The 18,200-nt window shown below is 40.4% G+C and overlaps 2 protein-coding genes across 7 annotated transcripts in view; both read left to right on the top strand.

Moving 5' to 3' along the window:
• Positions 1-5,379, top strand: part of NUP107 (nucleoporin 107) — a 47,184-nt gene extending 41,805 nt beyond the window's left edge. For 3 of the 5 annotated variants that reach the window (XM_012174597.5, XM_004006482.6, XM_027967473.2), the window contains 2 exons: positions 4,382-4,549; positions 5,046-5,379. In XM_012174597.5, the coding sequence (XP_012029987.2) occupies positions 4,382-4,549; positions 5,046-5,153 (276 nt within the window). In that variant the 3' untranslated portion in view covers positions 5,154-5,379. Of the gene's footprint in view, positions 1-4,381 lie in introns of all 5 variants that reach the window. The other 2 variants (XM_060412823.1, XM_060412822.1) reach the window with 1 other exon arrangement.
• An 11,562-nt stretch (positions 5,380-16,941) lies between these two features.
• The window catches only part of SLC35E3 (solute carrier family 35 member E3), a 33,336-nt gene continuing 32,077 nt past the window's right edge, over positions 16,942-18,200 (top strand). For both annotated transcript variants that reach the window (XM_015094762.4, XM_004006481.6), the window contains exon 1: positions 16,942-17,556. In XM_015094762.4, coding sequence (XP_014950248.1) covers positions 17,155-17,556 — 402 coding nt within the window. In that variant the 5' untranslated portion in view covers positions 16,942-17,154. The remainder of the gene's footprint in view (positions 17,557-18,200) is intronic.

Genomic DNA, 18,200 nt, shown 5'->3' with positions numbered 1-18,200 from the left:
TGAACGACGGGTACATTTGGATGAGTAGAAGTAGGGGAAAGGAAGAATGCTGCAAGTAATAATGTTGTGAGGGAAAGGTGTTGAGGCTCGCTCCTGGGGCATGACAGAAACAGTGCATTGACTCAGTTCCAAGGATTATACATGCTGGATTCTTGGATAACCTTATTTTGAATAGAAAAATCCTACGAGTGTCTTTGGTAGCTTTCCTTCTGCATTCCCTGAATCCTAATATATTCACTTCTTTTTTATTGTTTGTTTTGTTTTTTGCTACTACATTTTTTTCTCACTTTACTGGCTTCCATTTTCTGACCAGAAGCAAAACATTAAGGACAGTTTGCTGTTTAAATACTAAAAAATACTAAAAGCTTCCCAGGTAAATTAAATACTAAAGTTTCTTAGGTAATTAAATTAAAAAAGAAAAAAGGCCAGCCCTACTTAAGACCAATTAAACCAGAATCTATGGAGGTGAAACCCAGTATTTCTTTTTTAGTTTACTACTACTGTTTGCTACTACTCGTGATATAGTAATTATCTTAAAAGTCTCCACATCTTATATATAAATTCATAATAGAACCCTGCTGACTTCATAGTTTTGAACCTTTTTGTGTGCCGGGGGGTTCTTTTTGTTATTATCTAATTAATTCATTAATTTACCTTTCACTGTGCTGGGTCTTCATAGCTGCACGGGCTTTTCTCTGCTCTCGGCACGCAGGGGCCACTACCTAGTCGTGCGTCAGCTTCTCATTGCAGTGGCCTCTCCACTGGGGAGCAGAGGTTCTAGGTGTATGGGCTCCGTCTTTGCGGCACACAGACTCAGCTGCTCCGTGGCATGTGGGGCCTTCCTGGACCAGGGACCAAAACCCTTGTCTCCTGCACTGGCAGGTGGACTCCTCACCATTGAGCTATCAGGGAAATAAAATAGTTTTGAATCTTTAGCAGGTTCCTTAATGTTAAACTTTTCTCTCCTGATTTATGTTGGTGCTCATGAAGAGAAAATGTTAGTGTTGCAATATGCTATTGGTATTTAAGGTTTGAAAAGACTCAATGCCTTATTTATGCCTAAATATTTATACTTACATATTTGTTATTCTAAGTATTAATTAATCTTAGATAGTGAAAGTCACAGAACAGACACTTTGGAATATTTTTTAAATGGAGTTGGAATGGAAGATTATGAATGATACCATTTTGTTTACAAGCATTTTTAAGTCAACATTCTGTGTCAATCACTTCAAATCTAATCCAAACAAGCGATTTCTTGAACTAATTATAAAGGATGATATTTTGAGTTGAGTTTAGCTTAATACTCTTACATATTCAGCGAAGCAGAAAATTATTCAGGGCTCCTGCTAGCACTTACGTACCTTGTATAAGGATTAGGAAATGGTACCCACTGTCTTATACAGATAAATTTCATGTCAAATGCACATGACCTGTAGAATGGAGCAGGGATTAGATTTCAGCTGCCACTCATTTACTGTCCAGTACCACTGTGCAAGGCACAGCTGTTCAAAGCCCTGACCTGATATGCTGGCTCTTATATCTGCACCTCACTTTTTACATAACCGCAGAATGGTCCCATTCATGCTGGAGGTTGGTGGCACACAGGGATGGCAGAGCAAATGGAGCAGACAGGCCATCTCTATCTACTCTTCACCACCTCTGCCTCAACCACATTCTGGTTGAAGCGTCAGCTGTCTTTGCCTTGCTTCCACTCTTCTGTATGCAGCCCCTTCATATAGTATTGTCTTTTAAAATCAAAGAGATATCACTCTCCTACTCTCATCCTTCTGATCGCTTCTCATTACACTTTGAATAAAAACCAAAGTTCTTTTCTTGACCAACAAAGTCACACATACACTGGTCCTGACTGCCTCCCCAGTCTTTGTATCCTACTCTTCTCCTCTCCTTTGTTCTAACTTTCTGGCCTCTTTGCTGTTCTTCTGCCTACGATGCTCTTTCCCTGAGATATCTGCATGGTTGACTTCCTTACTTCCTTAGCAGCATACTCCAGTGTTATCTGTCTTTGGAGACCCTGCTGCAGCCCCACCCCCCTATCCTCAATAGGGTACATACATATATGTACATATCAACACATCCCTGATGGAAAGAATCTTTTTTTTAATATATATTTATAGGATTTTTCAAAGCTTTTGTTCATTCAGATGAGAAAAATATCATAGGTGGTAGCAGAGCAATTTGTTCTGTTTTCCTTGAGGCAGACTGCTGGGCCCATCAGGCATGATTCTGGATACTTGATGGCAATCAGTCTGCTGGTGTGGGAGTCCCCTGCAGTCAGCAGAAGAGATCACACCCTAATACTTGGCAGCAACAGGATTTAGGAGAGGCAGGTCCCAGAATCCATCCTGTGAGACCAGGTTACCCAAAAGCCAGCTGCTACTTTCAGTTGGTAAGAGATTTAGGAACCACAGGCACTTTGTCTCTTTAGGGTTAGGGGGAAAGAGTATATTGGAGCACAAATGAAATGACCCAAAAAGAGGCAGTCCTCTCATTCTTACTAGGCTCCAAGTAGGAATCACCAGTATGAATTATGAGTGAGGCCTCGAGGTGTTTTAAATCTACCTGTGAAGGGAATGAGTGCTTATTTGAGAAAATAAATGAAGGTGCTTTCCCTTTTAAAGCTAAGAAAATACAAAGCATGCATTTTAATATTTGCTTCCATTTATCTGTATCTCAAAACAGAACAAAAAGATGGATAAAAATTTTTCCTATGCATAAAAACCTGACGTATGTCAAAGTTAGTACAATTATTCTTTGGTATAATTTCCAGATTACATTCTATTGCTTCACACTTCTACTTATATCTACCTTCGAAAAATGTTTTAACAATTTAATATCTCACGTGAACATACTTTTAATGATGAATATAATTGTCATAAGGAAAAATTTTAATTAATTATCTTATTAGGCTTTTCAAAGGGGCAGTTGTTATTTTTGCTTGTACCGTTTTCTTTTACACTATTATACAGGACTTCCCTGGTAGCTCAGCTGGTAAAGAATCCGCCTGCAATGCAGGCTGACCCCAGTTCGATTCCTGGGTTGGGGGAAGACCCCCTGAAAAAGGGATAGGCTACCCACTCCAGTATTCTTGGGCTTTCCTGGTGGCTCAGACAGTAAAGAATCCGCCTGCAATGTGAGAGACCTGGTTCAATCTGTGGGTTGGAAAGATCCCCTGGAGGAGGGCATGGCAACCCACTCCAGTATTATTGCCTGGACAGAGGAGCTTGGTGGGCTACAGTCCATGGTGTCACAAAGAGTTGGACATTACTGAGCGACTAAGCATAGCACACAACATATGACACATGTTACTTTTTTTGTCTTGCCTAGCTTGTAGGATCTCAGTTCCTCAAGCAGGAACTGAACCCAGGCCATGGTGGTGAAAGCCCAGGATCCTAATCCCTGACTAGGCCACAGGGAAACTCCTTTTGTTTTACACTTAGTCATATGGATTTCCTTTCAAGTTTTAAGATTATTTCAGAAAATTTGGGTACCTTTTTATTATTTAAATGATTTTACTTTTCAACTTTGAAGATGTAGTGAACATAAGAGGTCTTTAAGAAATAAGAAAATGTTAGTGAACATAAGAGGTCTATTTTTTCTGTACTCTTGAGAGTCTACAAAACTTTTTAGAAAGATCCCTGTATACTTATAAAGAAATGCTCATTGTTTTCTCTACAGTAAGTTTTTTCATATATGTTAGTTCTGCCCCATTCACTGTATTATTCAAATCTTTGCATTCTTTTAATTTTTCTATTTTTATAAAATTATACAAAAGCATCATGAATTCATTCTAAGTATTAAAAAAAATATTTGCAGTGAAGTTGTCCTCCTTGTGCACCTCTCCCCTCATCCTGACCCTTCTTCCCAGCAGGAATCTCAGGGTATGAAATGCCCTTTCAGACTGCCCGATATCTGCCTCTGTTTCCTTCTATGTATATCCAGGGGAATAGTTATTATTTTGTATTCTGATTTTTGCTCTAGTCGTAACGTTTTTCCTTTTATGCAGATGTTTATTTAAGACATAGTAAATACAGTTTCAGAAGCATTTTGTTTTCGTTATCAGACTTGTGACTCCTCTGAAGTATATTTTGTTCATGTTTTTTGCCAAAAAATCTTGTCTACTCGATACTGTGATTGAAACCTTACCTTGGGAATATCTTCGTGGTCCGGTGGTTAGGACCCCAAGATTCCACTGCAGGGAGCACAGGTTTGATCCTTGGTCAGGAAATTAATATCCCACAAGTCGAGTGGCACGACCGAAAAAAAAAAAGAAACCTCGCCTTGTTTTATTTTTAATGGGCCTAATAAGCTTTATGGAAACTCTTTAGCTTCTATTTGTTGCATTTTGGTTTGTGTGTAGGATGCTGAGGAAGACCATGAAAGAATACATCAAATGGTTTTACTGAGAAAGCTTTGTCTGCCAATGTTGTGTTTTCTGCTTCACACCATATTGCATAGTACCGGTCAGTATCAGGAATGCCTGCAGTTAGCAGATATGGTGTCCTCTGAGCGCCACAAACTATATTTGGTAAGTTCTAGAGTGTTTGCACTTGTAAATTTTAATGATTTGATGTCCTTTGTAGTAATATTTGGGGCGTCCCAGGTAGCATTAGTGGCAAAGATCCCACCTGTTAATGCAGGAGACGTTAGGGACTCGGATTTGATCCCTGAGTCAGGAAGATCCCCTGGAAAGACTGAAGTGACCTAGCATGCACACAAGTAGTAATATTTAATTTTGTGAGATGTATATATTCTTTAAATGTTCTTAGATTTTCTTAAAGTAATGATCCAGTTTTCATGTTTGTGCTTCTCTATACAGAATATGTTTACATATCTAAGCAGTTAAAAGTATATTGACTGGCCCAGAGAAGTAGATTTGAGCTATGCTAATATGCTGACCTCTGGCTACATAAATCTTAAAGAGGAATTTCTTCTTGCATTAAGCTAATCAGGTTGATTAGGTGACTATAAATTTACACTCTTCTTTGTTCTCATTCTTAACATTTTCTCTTTTTTAAAAACAGGTGTTTTCTAAGGAAGAATTAAGGAAATTGCTACAGAAGTTAAGAGAATCCTCTCTAATGCTCCTTGACCAGGGCCTTGATCCATTAGGATATGAAATTCAGTCATAATTCAGTCATTCTTTGTAATCTAGATAATTTCCATGATAAATGGAATTTTTTTGTAAAATATATGTATTTATAATTACTGAGTTTTTTCTTTTCCATTATCATGGGGAAAATGTAAAATTTAGGCATTGAATTTTGTACTTTTAAGAATATTATGGTGAGACTTTGAAAGTTTAATGTGTTATATCGTTTCCCTGTGTTTATTAATAAAACTGTATAAAAATTAAAATTTTTGTTCATATGAATTCCAGGAATGCCCCTCTGTGATATAAAAAGAAGTTAAATTTTCTGTTCTTTTTCCCTGTGATCATAAGTACTCTAAAATCTTAAAATTATAAAAATAGAAAGTCCTGATATATTTTTAAGCCAGATACGTAACTCCTCATCATAAAATTTAGTGTTTTTTAAATATTACAATTAATTAGGTGAACAAAGCAAGAATGTTTTCTAAAATAATATTATGCTGTTATTTTACTTTGAAGCCACTTCTGGTTTATTAATTCTCATTCAGTAAACCTGATTTCATAAGCTGCAGCATGTAAAGACTTAGCATCGTATCTGGCACACAGCGAACACTGAATACATTGGGGACTATAAAATGAGTGAGATCTTATCTAGCCCTTCTGGTAGGGAAAATACAATAAATATGTCTTTTAAATGCATTAAAAAATACAAGTAACCTGAGTAGGAAGGAACTATTTTCAGCTAAGAGATTTCTGAGGAAGTAGTATTTGAGCTGGAGTCTGGGTAATGCATTGAATTTGCAAAGACAGACATCAAGAAAGGTAACGCACTACAAGTTTAAGAAATCAGCATGAGCAAGGCCTGCAAATGATGAGTGCATGTTTGTGAATCAGCGTTTGTGCCAAATTGACTAGCGTCTAGGACTCATAAATAGATAACCAAAAGGGAGAATGTGGCTCTAAGAGGAAGCGAGACGTAGATTAGCAGTTCCCAAACCTGGTTGATCATCTGACTCGTCTGGTGAGTTTCTTATATGTATTTACATATGCTGCCCCAAGAGCTGGGGATGGGAGTCATACAATTTGTATTTGGTGTAAATATAACATCGTAACTGATCTTAATACACCATAAGTAATCTAAGTTCAGGACATTCTGGCTTAAATCAGAGACGGGTATTGATCCTTCTGTATCCAACGCAAACAGCAGGAGCTGACCACGAAACTGGCCTGGCATCACTTGGGAAGAGGTGTAGAGATGTCAGACTCTGCCTCAAGTTTTGATTTATGCTAGTTCAAGTGTTCTAAAGAATAATTGTTTACCTAACAAAACCTCTTTTATTCTTATACCTCGGTAGAGCAGAATGAACTGATGTGAGAATGTAAACCTAACAAAATGTGTACCAGATTTTATTCAGAAAACTACAAAATGCTAATGAAACCAAAGGAGCAAAATAAGTGGGGAGAGACACCATGTTTATTAATTAGAGATTCAACACAGTAACAATTTAAATCCTCCCCCCATGTTGGTATATAGGTTTAACACAATTCCTATGAAATTCTGGCATGAGGCAGAGTATGTAAATTGGTATGGTGGAATTAATGCTAATTTTCTTAGGTGTGATACTGGTATTGTGGCTGGGTAGGAGAGTGTTCTGGGTAGGAAGCATACTGAAATATTTAGAAATGAAAGGTCATGAAGTCTGTACTTTACTTTGAAATGGTTTAGCTTTAAAATAAAAGTCTACATAGATAAAGCAAATATGAAAAAGTGTTAACCAGTGAATCTATGGACCAGTGAATCTGTGGGAAGGGCACAAGATTTAAATTTTTTCAAATAAAAATTGGGGTGGAATTTAGTAAATTATGAGGAAAACAACTGAATATCTGTATGGAAAATAGTCAGCCTTGACCCTTAATTGATACTGTGCACAAAAATTAGTTAAAGGTAGATTATAAACCTGAATAAAAACACTAAAACTGTACAACTTAAGAAAAACAGAGAATATCTTTGTAACCTAGAGGGTAGGTAAAGATTTACTAAACAAAAGACAGCAGTTACATTAAGGAAAAAGATTGATTACTTAGACTTCATCAAAATACAAAATTTATGCTCAGATATGGCGATGGCACCCCACTCCAGTATTCTTGGCTGGAAAATCCCATGGACGGAGGAGCCTGGTAGGCTGCAGTCCGTGGGGTCGCTAAGAGTCAGACACGACTGAGCAACTTCCCTTTCACTTTTCACTTTCATGCATTGGAGAAGGAAATGGCAACCCACTCCAGTGTTCTTGCCTGGAGAATCCCAGGGACAGGGGAGCCTGGTGGGCTGCTTTCTATGGGGTCACACAGAGTTGGACACGACTGAAGTGACTTAGCAGCAGCAGCAGCATGCAGATAACACCACTTTAATGGCAGAAACTGAAGAGGAACTAAAGAGCCTCTTGATAAACGTGAAAGAAGAAAGTGAAAAACTGGCTTAAAACTCAGCATTCAGAAAAGGAAGATCATGGGATCTGATCCCGTCATGGCAAATAGGTGAGGAAAAAGTGGAAACAGCGACAGATTTCATTTTCATGGGCTCCAAAACTGCGGATGGTGACTGCAGCCATGAAATTAAAAGACGCTTGCTCCTTGAAAGAAAAGCCATGCCCAACCTAGACAGCTTATTAAAAAGCAGAGACATCACTTTGCCAACAAAGATCCATATAGTCAAAGGTCTTTCCAGTAGTCCTGTTCAGATGTGAGTTGGACCATTAAGAAAATTGCTGAAGAATTGATGCCTTTCAAATGTGGTGTTGGAATAGACTTGAGAGTCCCTTGGACAGCAAGGAGATCTAACCAGTCAATCCTAAAGGGCATCAGCCCTGAATATTCATTGCAAAGACTGATGCTGAAGCTGAAACTCCCAATACTTTGGCACCTGAGGCAAAGAGCCGACTCACTGGAGAAAAACCTTGATGCTGGGAAAGACTGAGGGCAAGAGAAGGGAGGGACAGAGGGTGAGATTATTTGGGTGGCATCACTGACTCAATGGACATAAGTTAGAGTAAACTCTGGGAGACAGTGAAGGACAGAGAGGCCTGGCATGCTGCAGTCCATGGGGTCACAAAGAGTTGAACATGACTTGGTGGCTGAATAACAACAATGCTCTTTAAAAATATCATTAAGAAAATAAAGCACAGAGTGGGAGAAAATATTTGCCAAAGGAAAACTGGCTCAAAAAAAACTTGTTTCCAGCATATATAAAGAACTCTTGTAACTCAGAATAATTTCCTGTTGGACTCAGTAGATAGGACTCTGCGCTTCCGTTTCAGGGGGCTTGGGTTAGATCTCTGGTGGGGGAACTAAGATCCTACACAAGGAGGCCAAAAAAAAAAAGAACTCTTCAGTTTAGTTGCTCAGTCGTGTCCAACTCTGCGACCCGATGAATCACAGCACACCAGGCCTCCCTGTCAATTACCAGCTCCCGGAGTTCACTCAAACTCATGTCCATTGAGTCGGTGATGCCATCCAGCCATTTCATCCTGTCGTCCCCTTCTCCTCCTGCCTGCAATCCTTCCCTGCATCAGGGTTTTTTCCAACTCTTCACATGAGGTGGCCAAAGTATTGGAGTTTCAGCTTCAGCATCAGTCCTTTCAATAAACACCCAGGACTGATCTTTGGGATGGATTGGTTGGATCTCCTTGCAGTCCAAGGGACTCTCAAGAGTCTTCTCCAACACCACAGTTCAAAAGCATCAATTCTTTGGTGCTCAGCTTTCTTCACAGTCCAACTCTCACATTGACACATAGCCTTGACTAGACGGACCTTTTACAAGACCTTTTAGAACTAACACCCAAAAAAATGTCCTTTTCATTATAGGGGACTGGAATGCAAAAGTAGGAAGTCAAGAAACACCTGGAGTAACAGGCAAATTGGGCCTTGGAATCCAGAATGAAGCAGGGCAAAGACTAATAGAGTTTTGCCAAGAAAATGCACTGGTCATAGCAAACACCCTCTTCCAACAACACAAGAGAAGATTCTACACATGGACATCACCAGATGGTCAACACCGAAATCAGATTGATTATATTCTTTGCAGCCAAAGATGGAGAAGCTCTATACAGTCAACCAAAACAAGACCAGGAGCTGACTGTGGCTCAGATCATGAACTCCTTATTACCAAATTCAGACTCAAATTGAAGAAAGTAGGGAAAACCGCTAGACCATTCAGGTATGACCTAAATCAAATCCCTTATTCAGTAGAAGTAAGAAATAGATTTAAGGGCCTAGATCTGATAGATAGAGTGCCTGATGAAGTATGGAATGAGGTTCGTGACATTGTACAGGAGACAGGGATCAAGACCATCCCCATGGAAAAGAAATGCAAAAAACCCAAATGGCTGTCTGAGGAGGCCTTACAAATAGCTGTGAAAAGAAGAGAGGTGAAAAGCAAAGGAGAAAAGGAAAGATATAAACATCTGAATGCAGAGTTGCAGAGAATAGCAAGAAGAGATAAGAAAGCCACCTTCAGCAATCCATGCAAAGAAATAGAGGAAAAGAACAGAATGGGAAAGACTAGAGATCTCTTCAAGAAAATTAGAGATACCAAGGGAACATTTCATGCAAAGATGGGCTCAATAAAGGACAGAAAAGGTATGGACCTAACAGAAGCAGAAGATATTAAGAAGAGGTGGCAAGAATACACAGAAGAACTGTACAAAAAAAGATCTTCACAACCCAGATAATCATGATGGTGTGATCACTCATCTAGAGCCAGACATTCTGGAATGTGAAGTCAAGTGGGCCTTGGAAAGCGTCGCTGCGAACAAAGCTAGTGGAGGTGATGGAATTCCAGTTGAGCTGTTTCAAATCCTGAAAAATGATGCTGTGAAAGTGCTGCACTCAATATGCCAGCACATTTGGAAAACTCAGCAGTGGCCACAGGACTGGAAAAGGTCAGTTTTCATTCCAATCCCAAAGAAAGGCAATGCCAAAGAATGCTCAAACTACTGCACAATTGCACTCATCTCACATGCTAGTAAAGTAATGCTCAAAATTCTCCAAGCCAGGCTTCAGCAATATGTGAACCGTGAACATCCTGATGTTCAAGCTGGTTTTAGAAAAGGCAGAGGAACCAGAGATCAAACTGCCAACATCTGCTGGATCATGGAAAAAGCAAGAGAGCTCCAGAAAAACATCTATTTCTGCTTTATTGACTATGCCAAAGTCTTTGACTGTGTGGATCACAAGAAACTGTGGAAAATTCTGAAAGAGATGGGAATACCAGACCACCTGAGCCGCCTCTTGAGAAATCTGTACACAGGTCAAGAAGCAGCAGTTAGAACTGGACATGGAACAACAGACTGGTTCCAAATAGGAAAAGGAGTATGTCAAGGCTGCATATTGTCACCCTGCTTATTTAACTTCTATGCAGAGTACATCATGAGAACGCCGGACTGGAAGAAACACAAGCTGGAACCAAGATTCCGGCAGAAATATCAATAACCTCAGATATGCAGATGATACCACCCTTATGGCAGAAAGTGAAGAGAAACTAAAAAGCCTCTTGATGAAAGTGAAAGTGGAGAGTGAAAAAGTTGGCCTAAAGCTCAACATTCAGAAAACGAAGATCATGGCATCTGGTCCCATCACTTCATGGGAAATAGATGGGGAAACAGTGGAAACAGTGTCAGACTATTTTTTGGGGGCTCCAAAATCACTGTAGATGGTGATTGCAGCCATGAAATTAAAAGACGCTTACTCCTTGGAAGAAAAGTTGCGACCAACCTAATTAGTATATTCAAAAGCGGAGACATTACTTTGCCGACTAAGGTCCGTCTAGTCAAGGCTATGGTATTTCCAGTGGTCATGTATGGATGTGAGAGTTGGACTGTGAGGAAGGCTGAACGCCGAAGAATTGATGCTTTTGAACTGTGGTGTTGGAGAAGACTCTTGAGAGTCCCTTGGACTACAAGGAGATCCAACCAGTCCATTCTAAAGGAGATCAGCCCTGGGTGTTCTTGGAAGGAATGATGCTAAAGCTGAAACTCCAGTACTTTGGCCACCTCATGCAGAGAGTTGACTCATTGGAAAAGACTCTGATGCTGGAGGGGAATGGGGGCAGGAGGAGTAGGGGACGACCGAGATGAGATGGCTGGATGGCATCACTGACTCGATGGACGTGAGTCTGAGTGAACTCTGGGAGTTGGTGATGGACAGGGAGGCCTGGCGTGCTGCGATTCATGGGGTCGCAAACAGTCGGACACGACTGAGCGACTGAACTGAACTGAACTGGGACGGACCTTTGTTGGCAAGGTCCTTTGTTGTCTCTGCTCTTCAATATGCTCTCTAGGTTGGTCATAACTTTCCTTCCAAGGAGTAAGCATCTTTTAAATTTCACAGCTGCAATCACCATCTGCAGTGATTTTGGAGCCCCAAAAATAAAGTCTGACACTGTTTCCACTGTTTCCCCATCTATTTCCCTTGAAGTGATGGGACCAGATGCCATGAGCTTAGATTTCTGAATGTTGAGCTTTAGGCCAACTTTTTCACTCTCCTCTTTCACTTTCATCAAGAGGCTTTTAGTTCCTCTTCACTTTCTGCCATAAGGGTGATGTCATCTCCATATCTGAGATGATTGATATTTCTTCCTGCAATCTTGATTCCAGCTTGTGCTTTTTCCAGCCCTGTGTTTCTCTTGATGTACTCTGTATATAAGTTAAATAAGCAGGGTGACAATATACAGCCTTGACATACTCCTTTTCCTATTTGGAACCAGTCTGTTGTTCCATGTCCAGTTCTAACTGTTGCTTCCTGACCTGCATATAGGTTTCTCAAGAGGCGGCTCAGGTGGTCTGGTATTCCCATCTCTTTCAGAATTTTCCACAGTTTCTTGTGATCCACACAGTCAAAGACTTTGGCATAGTCAATAAAGCAGAAATAGATGTTTTTCTGGAGCTCTCTTGCTTTTCCATGATCCAGCAGATGTTGGCAGTTTGATCTCTGGTTCCTCTGCCTTTTCTAAAACCAGCTTGAATATCTGGAAGTTCAAGGTTCATGTATTGCTGAAGCCTGGCTTGGAGAATTTTGAGCATTACTTTACTAGCGTGTGAGATGAGCGCAACTGTGCAGTAGTTTGAGCTTTCTTTGGCATTGCCTTTCTTTGGGATTGGAATGAAAACTGACCTTTTCCAGTCCTGTGGCCACTGCTGAGTTTTCCAAATGTGCTGGCATATTGAGTGCAGCACTTTCAAAGCATCACTTTTCAGGCTTTGAAATAGCTCCACTGGAATTCCATCACCTCCACTAGCTTTGTTTGTAGTGATGCTTTCTAAGGCCCACTTGACTTCACATTCCAGGAGTCTGGGTATAGGTGAGTGATCACATCATCACGATTATCTGGGTCATGAAGATCTTTTTTTGTACAGTTCTTCTGTGTATTCTTGCCACCTCTTCTTAATATCTTCTGCTTCTGTTAGGTCCAGACCATTTCTGTCCTTTATCAAGCCCATCTTTGCATGAGATGTTCCCTTCATATCTCTGATTTTCTTGAAGAGATCTCTAGTCTTTCCCATTCTGTTGATATCCTCTATATCTTTGCATTGATCACTGAGGAAGGCTTTCATATCTCATTGCTATTCTTTGGAACTCTGCATTCAGATTCTTATATCTTTCCTTTTCTCCTTTGCTTTTGCCTCTCTTCTTTTCACAGCTATTTGTAAGGCCTCCTCAGAGAGTCATTTTGCTTTTTTGCGTTTCTTTTCCATGGGGATGGTCTTGATCCCTGTCTCCTGTACAATGTCACGAACCTCCGTCTATAGTTCATCAGGCACTCTGTCTATCAGATCTAGTCTCTTAAATCTATTTGTCACTCTACTGTTTAATCACAAGGGATTTGATTTAGGTCATTTAATAATACAAAGACAAAAAAAAAAGTACTAGAACAGATGATTCTTAAAGGAGGACAAATACCTAACCAGTGTACCCATGAAAAATGCTCAGTGGTGAACACAGATTAAAACCATGAGATATCACTATACCTCCATCAGAATGGTTAAAATCAAAAAGACTAACAACCAAACGTGTGAAAAGATGTGGAATATCTGACTTGGACACAGTAAAATGGGTAGTCTTTGGGGGAACGTTTTGACTATTATAATCACCTACTCTTTAACCTAGAAATTTCATGCCTACATATTTACATTAGAGAAATGAAAATAAATTCCACAAAAAGACCTGTAGAAAATATACATAGCAGCATTATTTATAATAGCCTCAGACTGGGAACCCAAATGTCTAATGACTAAACAAAGGCATACTACTCAGCAATGTGAAAAGGAAAGAATTGATCTATTCAGCAAAACCTAGCCACAAATAGTAAATACTATATGATAATTTATATGAAGTTCTAAAATAGTCAAAAACTATTCTAAGGTGAAGAAATATTAGAATAGTGATTTCCTCTTTGGTGTGGGGTGGGGATTTTCTAGGGAATTTCTGTGGTGATGGAAAAGTTCTATACCTTTAGAGAGGTGTGGATTACAAAGTGTATCCAAGTGTCAAAAACTATAATATATGATTTGTGCATTTGAGGGAATTTAAATTGGCTGTTTAAAAATTAAATGGGGTGGGAATACTAGAAACAAAAATGGCAGTTACTGAAGCAGGAGATGGGTACAGGAAGGTTCGCCATACTATTTTAATTTTGCATATATTTGGAATTTTTCATAATGAAAAGGAGGGGAAATGGGCTGGAAGCCATAGAAATTTGGGTTTGAATCTATTCAGTCCCAAAGAAAGGCAATGCCAAAGAATGCTCAAAGTACCACACAGTTGCACTCATCTCAAACGCTAGTAAAGTAATGCTCAAAATTCTCCATGCCAGGCTTCAGCAATACGTGTACCGTGAACTTCCAGATATTCAAGCTGGTTTTAGAAAAGGCAGAGGAACCAGAGATCAAATTGCCAACATCCACTGGATCATGGAAAAAGCAAGAGAGTTCCAGAAAAACACCTATTTCTGCTTTATTGAGTATGCCAAAGACTTTGACTGTGTGGATCACAAGAAACTGGAAAATTCTGAAAGAGATGGAAACACCAGACCACCTGACCTGCCTCTTGAGAAACCTATATGCAGGTCAGGAAGCAACAGTTAGAACTGGACATGGAACAACAGACTGGTTCCAAATAGGAAAAGGAGTATGTCAAGGCTATATATTGTCACCCTGCTTATTTAACTTATGTGCAGAGTACATCATGAGAAACGCTGGGCTGGAAGAAGCACAAGCTGGAATCAAGATTGCCGGGAGAAATATCAATCACCTCAGATATGCAGATGACACCGCCCTTATTATGGCAGAAAGTAAAGAGGAACTAAAAAGCCTCTTGAAAGTGAATGAAGACAGTGGAAAAGTTGGCTTAAAGCTCAACATTCAGAAATCTAAGATCATGGCATCTGGTCCCATCACTTCATGGGAAATAGATGGGGAAACAGTGGAAACAGTGTCAGACTTTATTTTGGGGGGCTCCAGAATCACTGCAGATGGTGATTGCAGCCATGAAATTGAAAGACGCTTACTCCTTGGAAGAAAAGTTATGACCAACCTAGACAGCATATTGAAAAGCAGAGACATTACTTTGCCAACAAACGTCCATCTAGTCAAGGAGATGGTGTTTCCAGTGGTCATGTATGGATGTGAGAGTTGGACTGTGCAGAAAGCTGAGTGCCGAAGAATTGATGCTTTTGCACTGTGGTGTTCGGGAAGACTCTTGAGAGTCCCTTGGACTGCAAGGAAATTAAACCAGTCTGTCCTAAAGGAGATCAATCCTGGGTGTTCACCAGAAGGACTGATGCTGAAGCTGGAACTCCAATAGTTTGGCCACCTCATGTGAAGAGTTGACTCACTGGAAAAGACTCTGATGCTGGGAGGGATTGCAGGCAGGAGGAGAAGGGGATGACAGAGGATGAGACGGCTGGATGGCATCACCGACTCGATGGACATGAGTTTGGGTGAACCTCGGGAGTTGGTGATGGACAGGGAGGCCTGGCGTGCTGCGATTCATGGAGTTGCAAAGGGTCAGACACGACTGAGGGACTGAACTGAACAGAACTCATCTATTCTAGCTGCAAGATAACATTCATTACCTCTATTCCAACATCTGTCAATGAGACTAAGGATAATAATCACGTTTCAGGACTAGTAAGGATTAGGGCTCCTGTGCTTTGGTGAAGAAGGTAGAGAAAACCACTTACCCAACTACATCAGCCTGGAGATGTGCAAAAGTTCTGAAACAATGGGCAACTAACTGGGTGAATGTCAGAAATTGAGGTTAGGGTCTTGGATGCCTTGAATGAAGGCAGTTGTAATCTATTAAATATTTTTATATTTTAACCCAAATTTCAGAGTTCATATTTTAACTTCAAATATTCTAAGAGAAATAGAGGAGTGATAAAAATAAAATTTATCAATCATGTTAAGATTATCAGTCTAAATCTGTTATCACAAGGAAACAGTGAATTGAGTAGACTAAAAGAAGACAGGTTATCCAAGGCTAGGTTCTTAACTGGGGAGCAAATGAGGTAAATAGTAAATCACTGCTGAGTTCTGCAGATCGAAACTGGAAGAGAGGATGGCAGTGTGAACCTACAATTGAAAAGGCACACAATTCTTGTAAGAATTCGTAGAGTGTGGTGACATGACAGGAAGAAAAGTGTAATCAGGAAGACCCTGTTAGGAAAGCCAGATTTCAGACTTTCCCTAATTAACTTCTCATCTTAATTTGAATCATTTCCTTGGGGGATGACTTCCTCCCCAAGTTAGATCAGGCTCTCTTAGTATGCATTCATAGAATCATATTTTGTACTTCTTCAGACAGTTTCATTTGTTGTGGTTTATAATTGTATGTCTTCTGTCACTGACATCTATGAGAAGGGGTTTTGTCTGGCTTTACTTACCAGTATCTCCCAAGTACCAAATACAGTGCCTGGGACAAAACAGGTGCTCGATATTTGAATAATTCTCAATTCAAAGAGGAAATGAAAACTGTCAATCAAACTAAAGAATTAAGGAAAATGAGAATATTACATTGTCCTGAAGACTGTGTGCAAAGGTATTCTAAAAGAGGAAACTCACAGTTTTACATCTTTTTATTTTTAAATAAAAATAAATGAATTAAACTTTCTATTGAATAAATCAGGAGAGAAAGAATGAAAAAAGTTAGGAAGCAAAATCAGAATTTTCGAAAAGGCCAGTAAAATAGCTACCCACAAGACTAATCAAAGGACAAAGAAAACTCAAATGCATGTTTAGAATAAATAAAGTGATGTAACAACAGATGAAATAAATTAAAAATATGGTAAAAGATATGCACAGTTCTGACGAAATACATTAGAAAGTCTAAATAAAATGGACATTTTTCTAGAACAATGAAAAGCCAAACTTAAAAAAAAAATCTGAATAGTGCCTACGATGAGCATATACGTAGGTTCATCGTACAGTCTACTCTTGCGTATGTTTAGATTTTATAAGTAAAATGTTTTAAAATATGCTTTCAAGAAGTAATGCTTTCCCCTGTCTCATAAGGGCTAAATTTGCTCAGAACTAACAGTAGCTAACAAGTCGATCAAAACAACACACAGGAAATGTCCAACAAGAAAGGGGTCCCAGATTGGGATAGCCGGGTTTAGCTAACTCAGGTGGTACGGCAAGAAGGACTCGGCTCGCCTCAGCCAGAGCGCCACGCGCCTGCGCAGGTTAGCTGCTCCGCTAACTGTTCGAGGGCGGAAGCGCGGGTGCCCTGAGCCACGTGACCACGGATGAAAGGGGGCGGGGCGCGCGGGACGTGTTGCCGCGTAGTCGCAGACTGAATGGGCGGCGGCAGAGCATGTGTGCTTGCCTGAGGTTGCTACTCTGCTGGGACCCGAAGGTCGAATGTCTCTCCGCAGCCGGACCGTGAAGCCGGCGGCTGCGAGAACGCGGCGGCCGAGGAGGAGGGAGAGGGCAGCCGGGGACAGGCCGGGCGCCCCTTTCCGAGGCTGACGGCCCCTGGCTACGCGAGTCATGGCATCGCTGGCGGATCGAGTACGGGGCAACGGGCGCATCGCGGCCGGGCTCCTACTCAATCTACTGGTGTCCATCTGCATCGTATTCCTTAACAAATGGATCTATGTCCACTACGGCTTCCCCAACATGAGCCTGACCCTGGTTCACTTCGTGGTCACTTGGCTGGGCTTGTACGTCTGCCAGAAGCTGGACATCTTTGCCCCCAAAAGTCTGCCGCCTTCCAAGCTCCTCCTCCTGGCCCTCAGCTTCTGTGGCTTCGTGGTCTTCACCAACTTATCTTTGCAGAATAACACCATAGGCACCTATCAGCTGGCCAAGGCCATGACCACGCCGGTAATCATAGTCATCCAGACCCTCTGCTACAAGAAAACCTTCTCCACCAAAATACGGCTCACGCTGGTGAGTAGCTTCAGCCGGGTGAGGTGCGCCTCTAACAACTCACCTGGACCAGCTTTCTCCCCCGGCAAGTTTGCGTAACCTTGCGCCATCCTCTTTCCCGTGATAGTAAAATCCACACTTGAGTCATTTGTGAACTTCACGCTTCTTTGGGAAAGGTGAAAAAAAGCCATCTTGGCGCTCTGTTGGGCTTTCAGCACAGTAGAGTGTACTTGTGTGAGTTTTCATAACTACTGTTTGATGGAAAATCCTTATGCTGTGATTTCTGAGTAAGAAAGAAAGCTGTATTGAGTGATGCAAATCTGTATCGGATTAAGTGGAAAATCTCAAACTGACTTTATGATAAACGTTAAATGTCTCTCAGGATATGTTTGCGTTGACATACTGCAGAGGTTTCATAGTCTTTACATAAAAAAAAGATGGGCTAAAATAATTTTAGTACTTCATAACTTACAGAACTTAAAATCTTAATGCTTTTTTTGGTTATACCCTTGTATTTCTATGTTTAGACACTAGTTTTGTAGTCCATTTACTCTGATGTGTTTGCATGTGGTATTTTCACGCGAAGTGCAATGCATCGACTCATTATTTTACCCAGAATTTTAAATAAAAGTAAATGTGAACAAAAATATAGAATTATTTCATTC

The sequence above is a fragment of the Ovis aries genome, chromosome 3 (assembly GCF_016772045.2).
Source record: "Ovis aries strain OAR_USU_Benz2616 breed Rambouillet chromosome 3, ARS-UI_Ramb_v3.0, whole genome shotgun sequence".
Lineage (NCBI taxonomy): Eukaryota > Metazoa > Chordata > Mammalia > Artiodactyla > Bovidae > Ovis > Ovis aries.
Note: the sequence above shows the minus strand (reverse complement) of the source record. Positions and strands in the feature narration are given on the sequence as shown.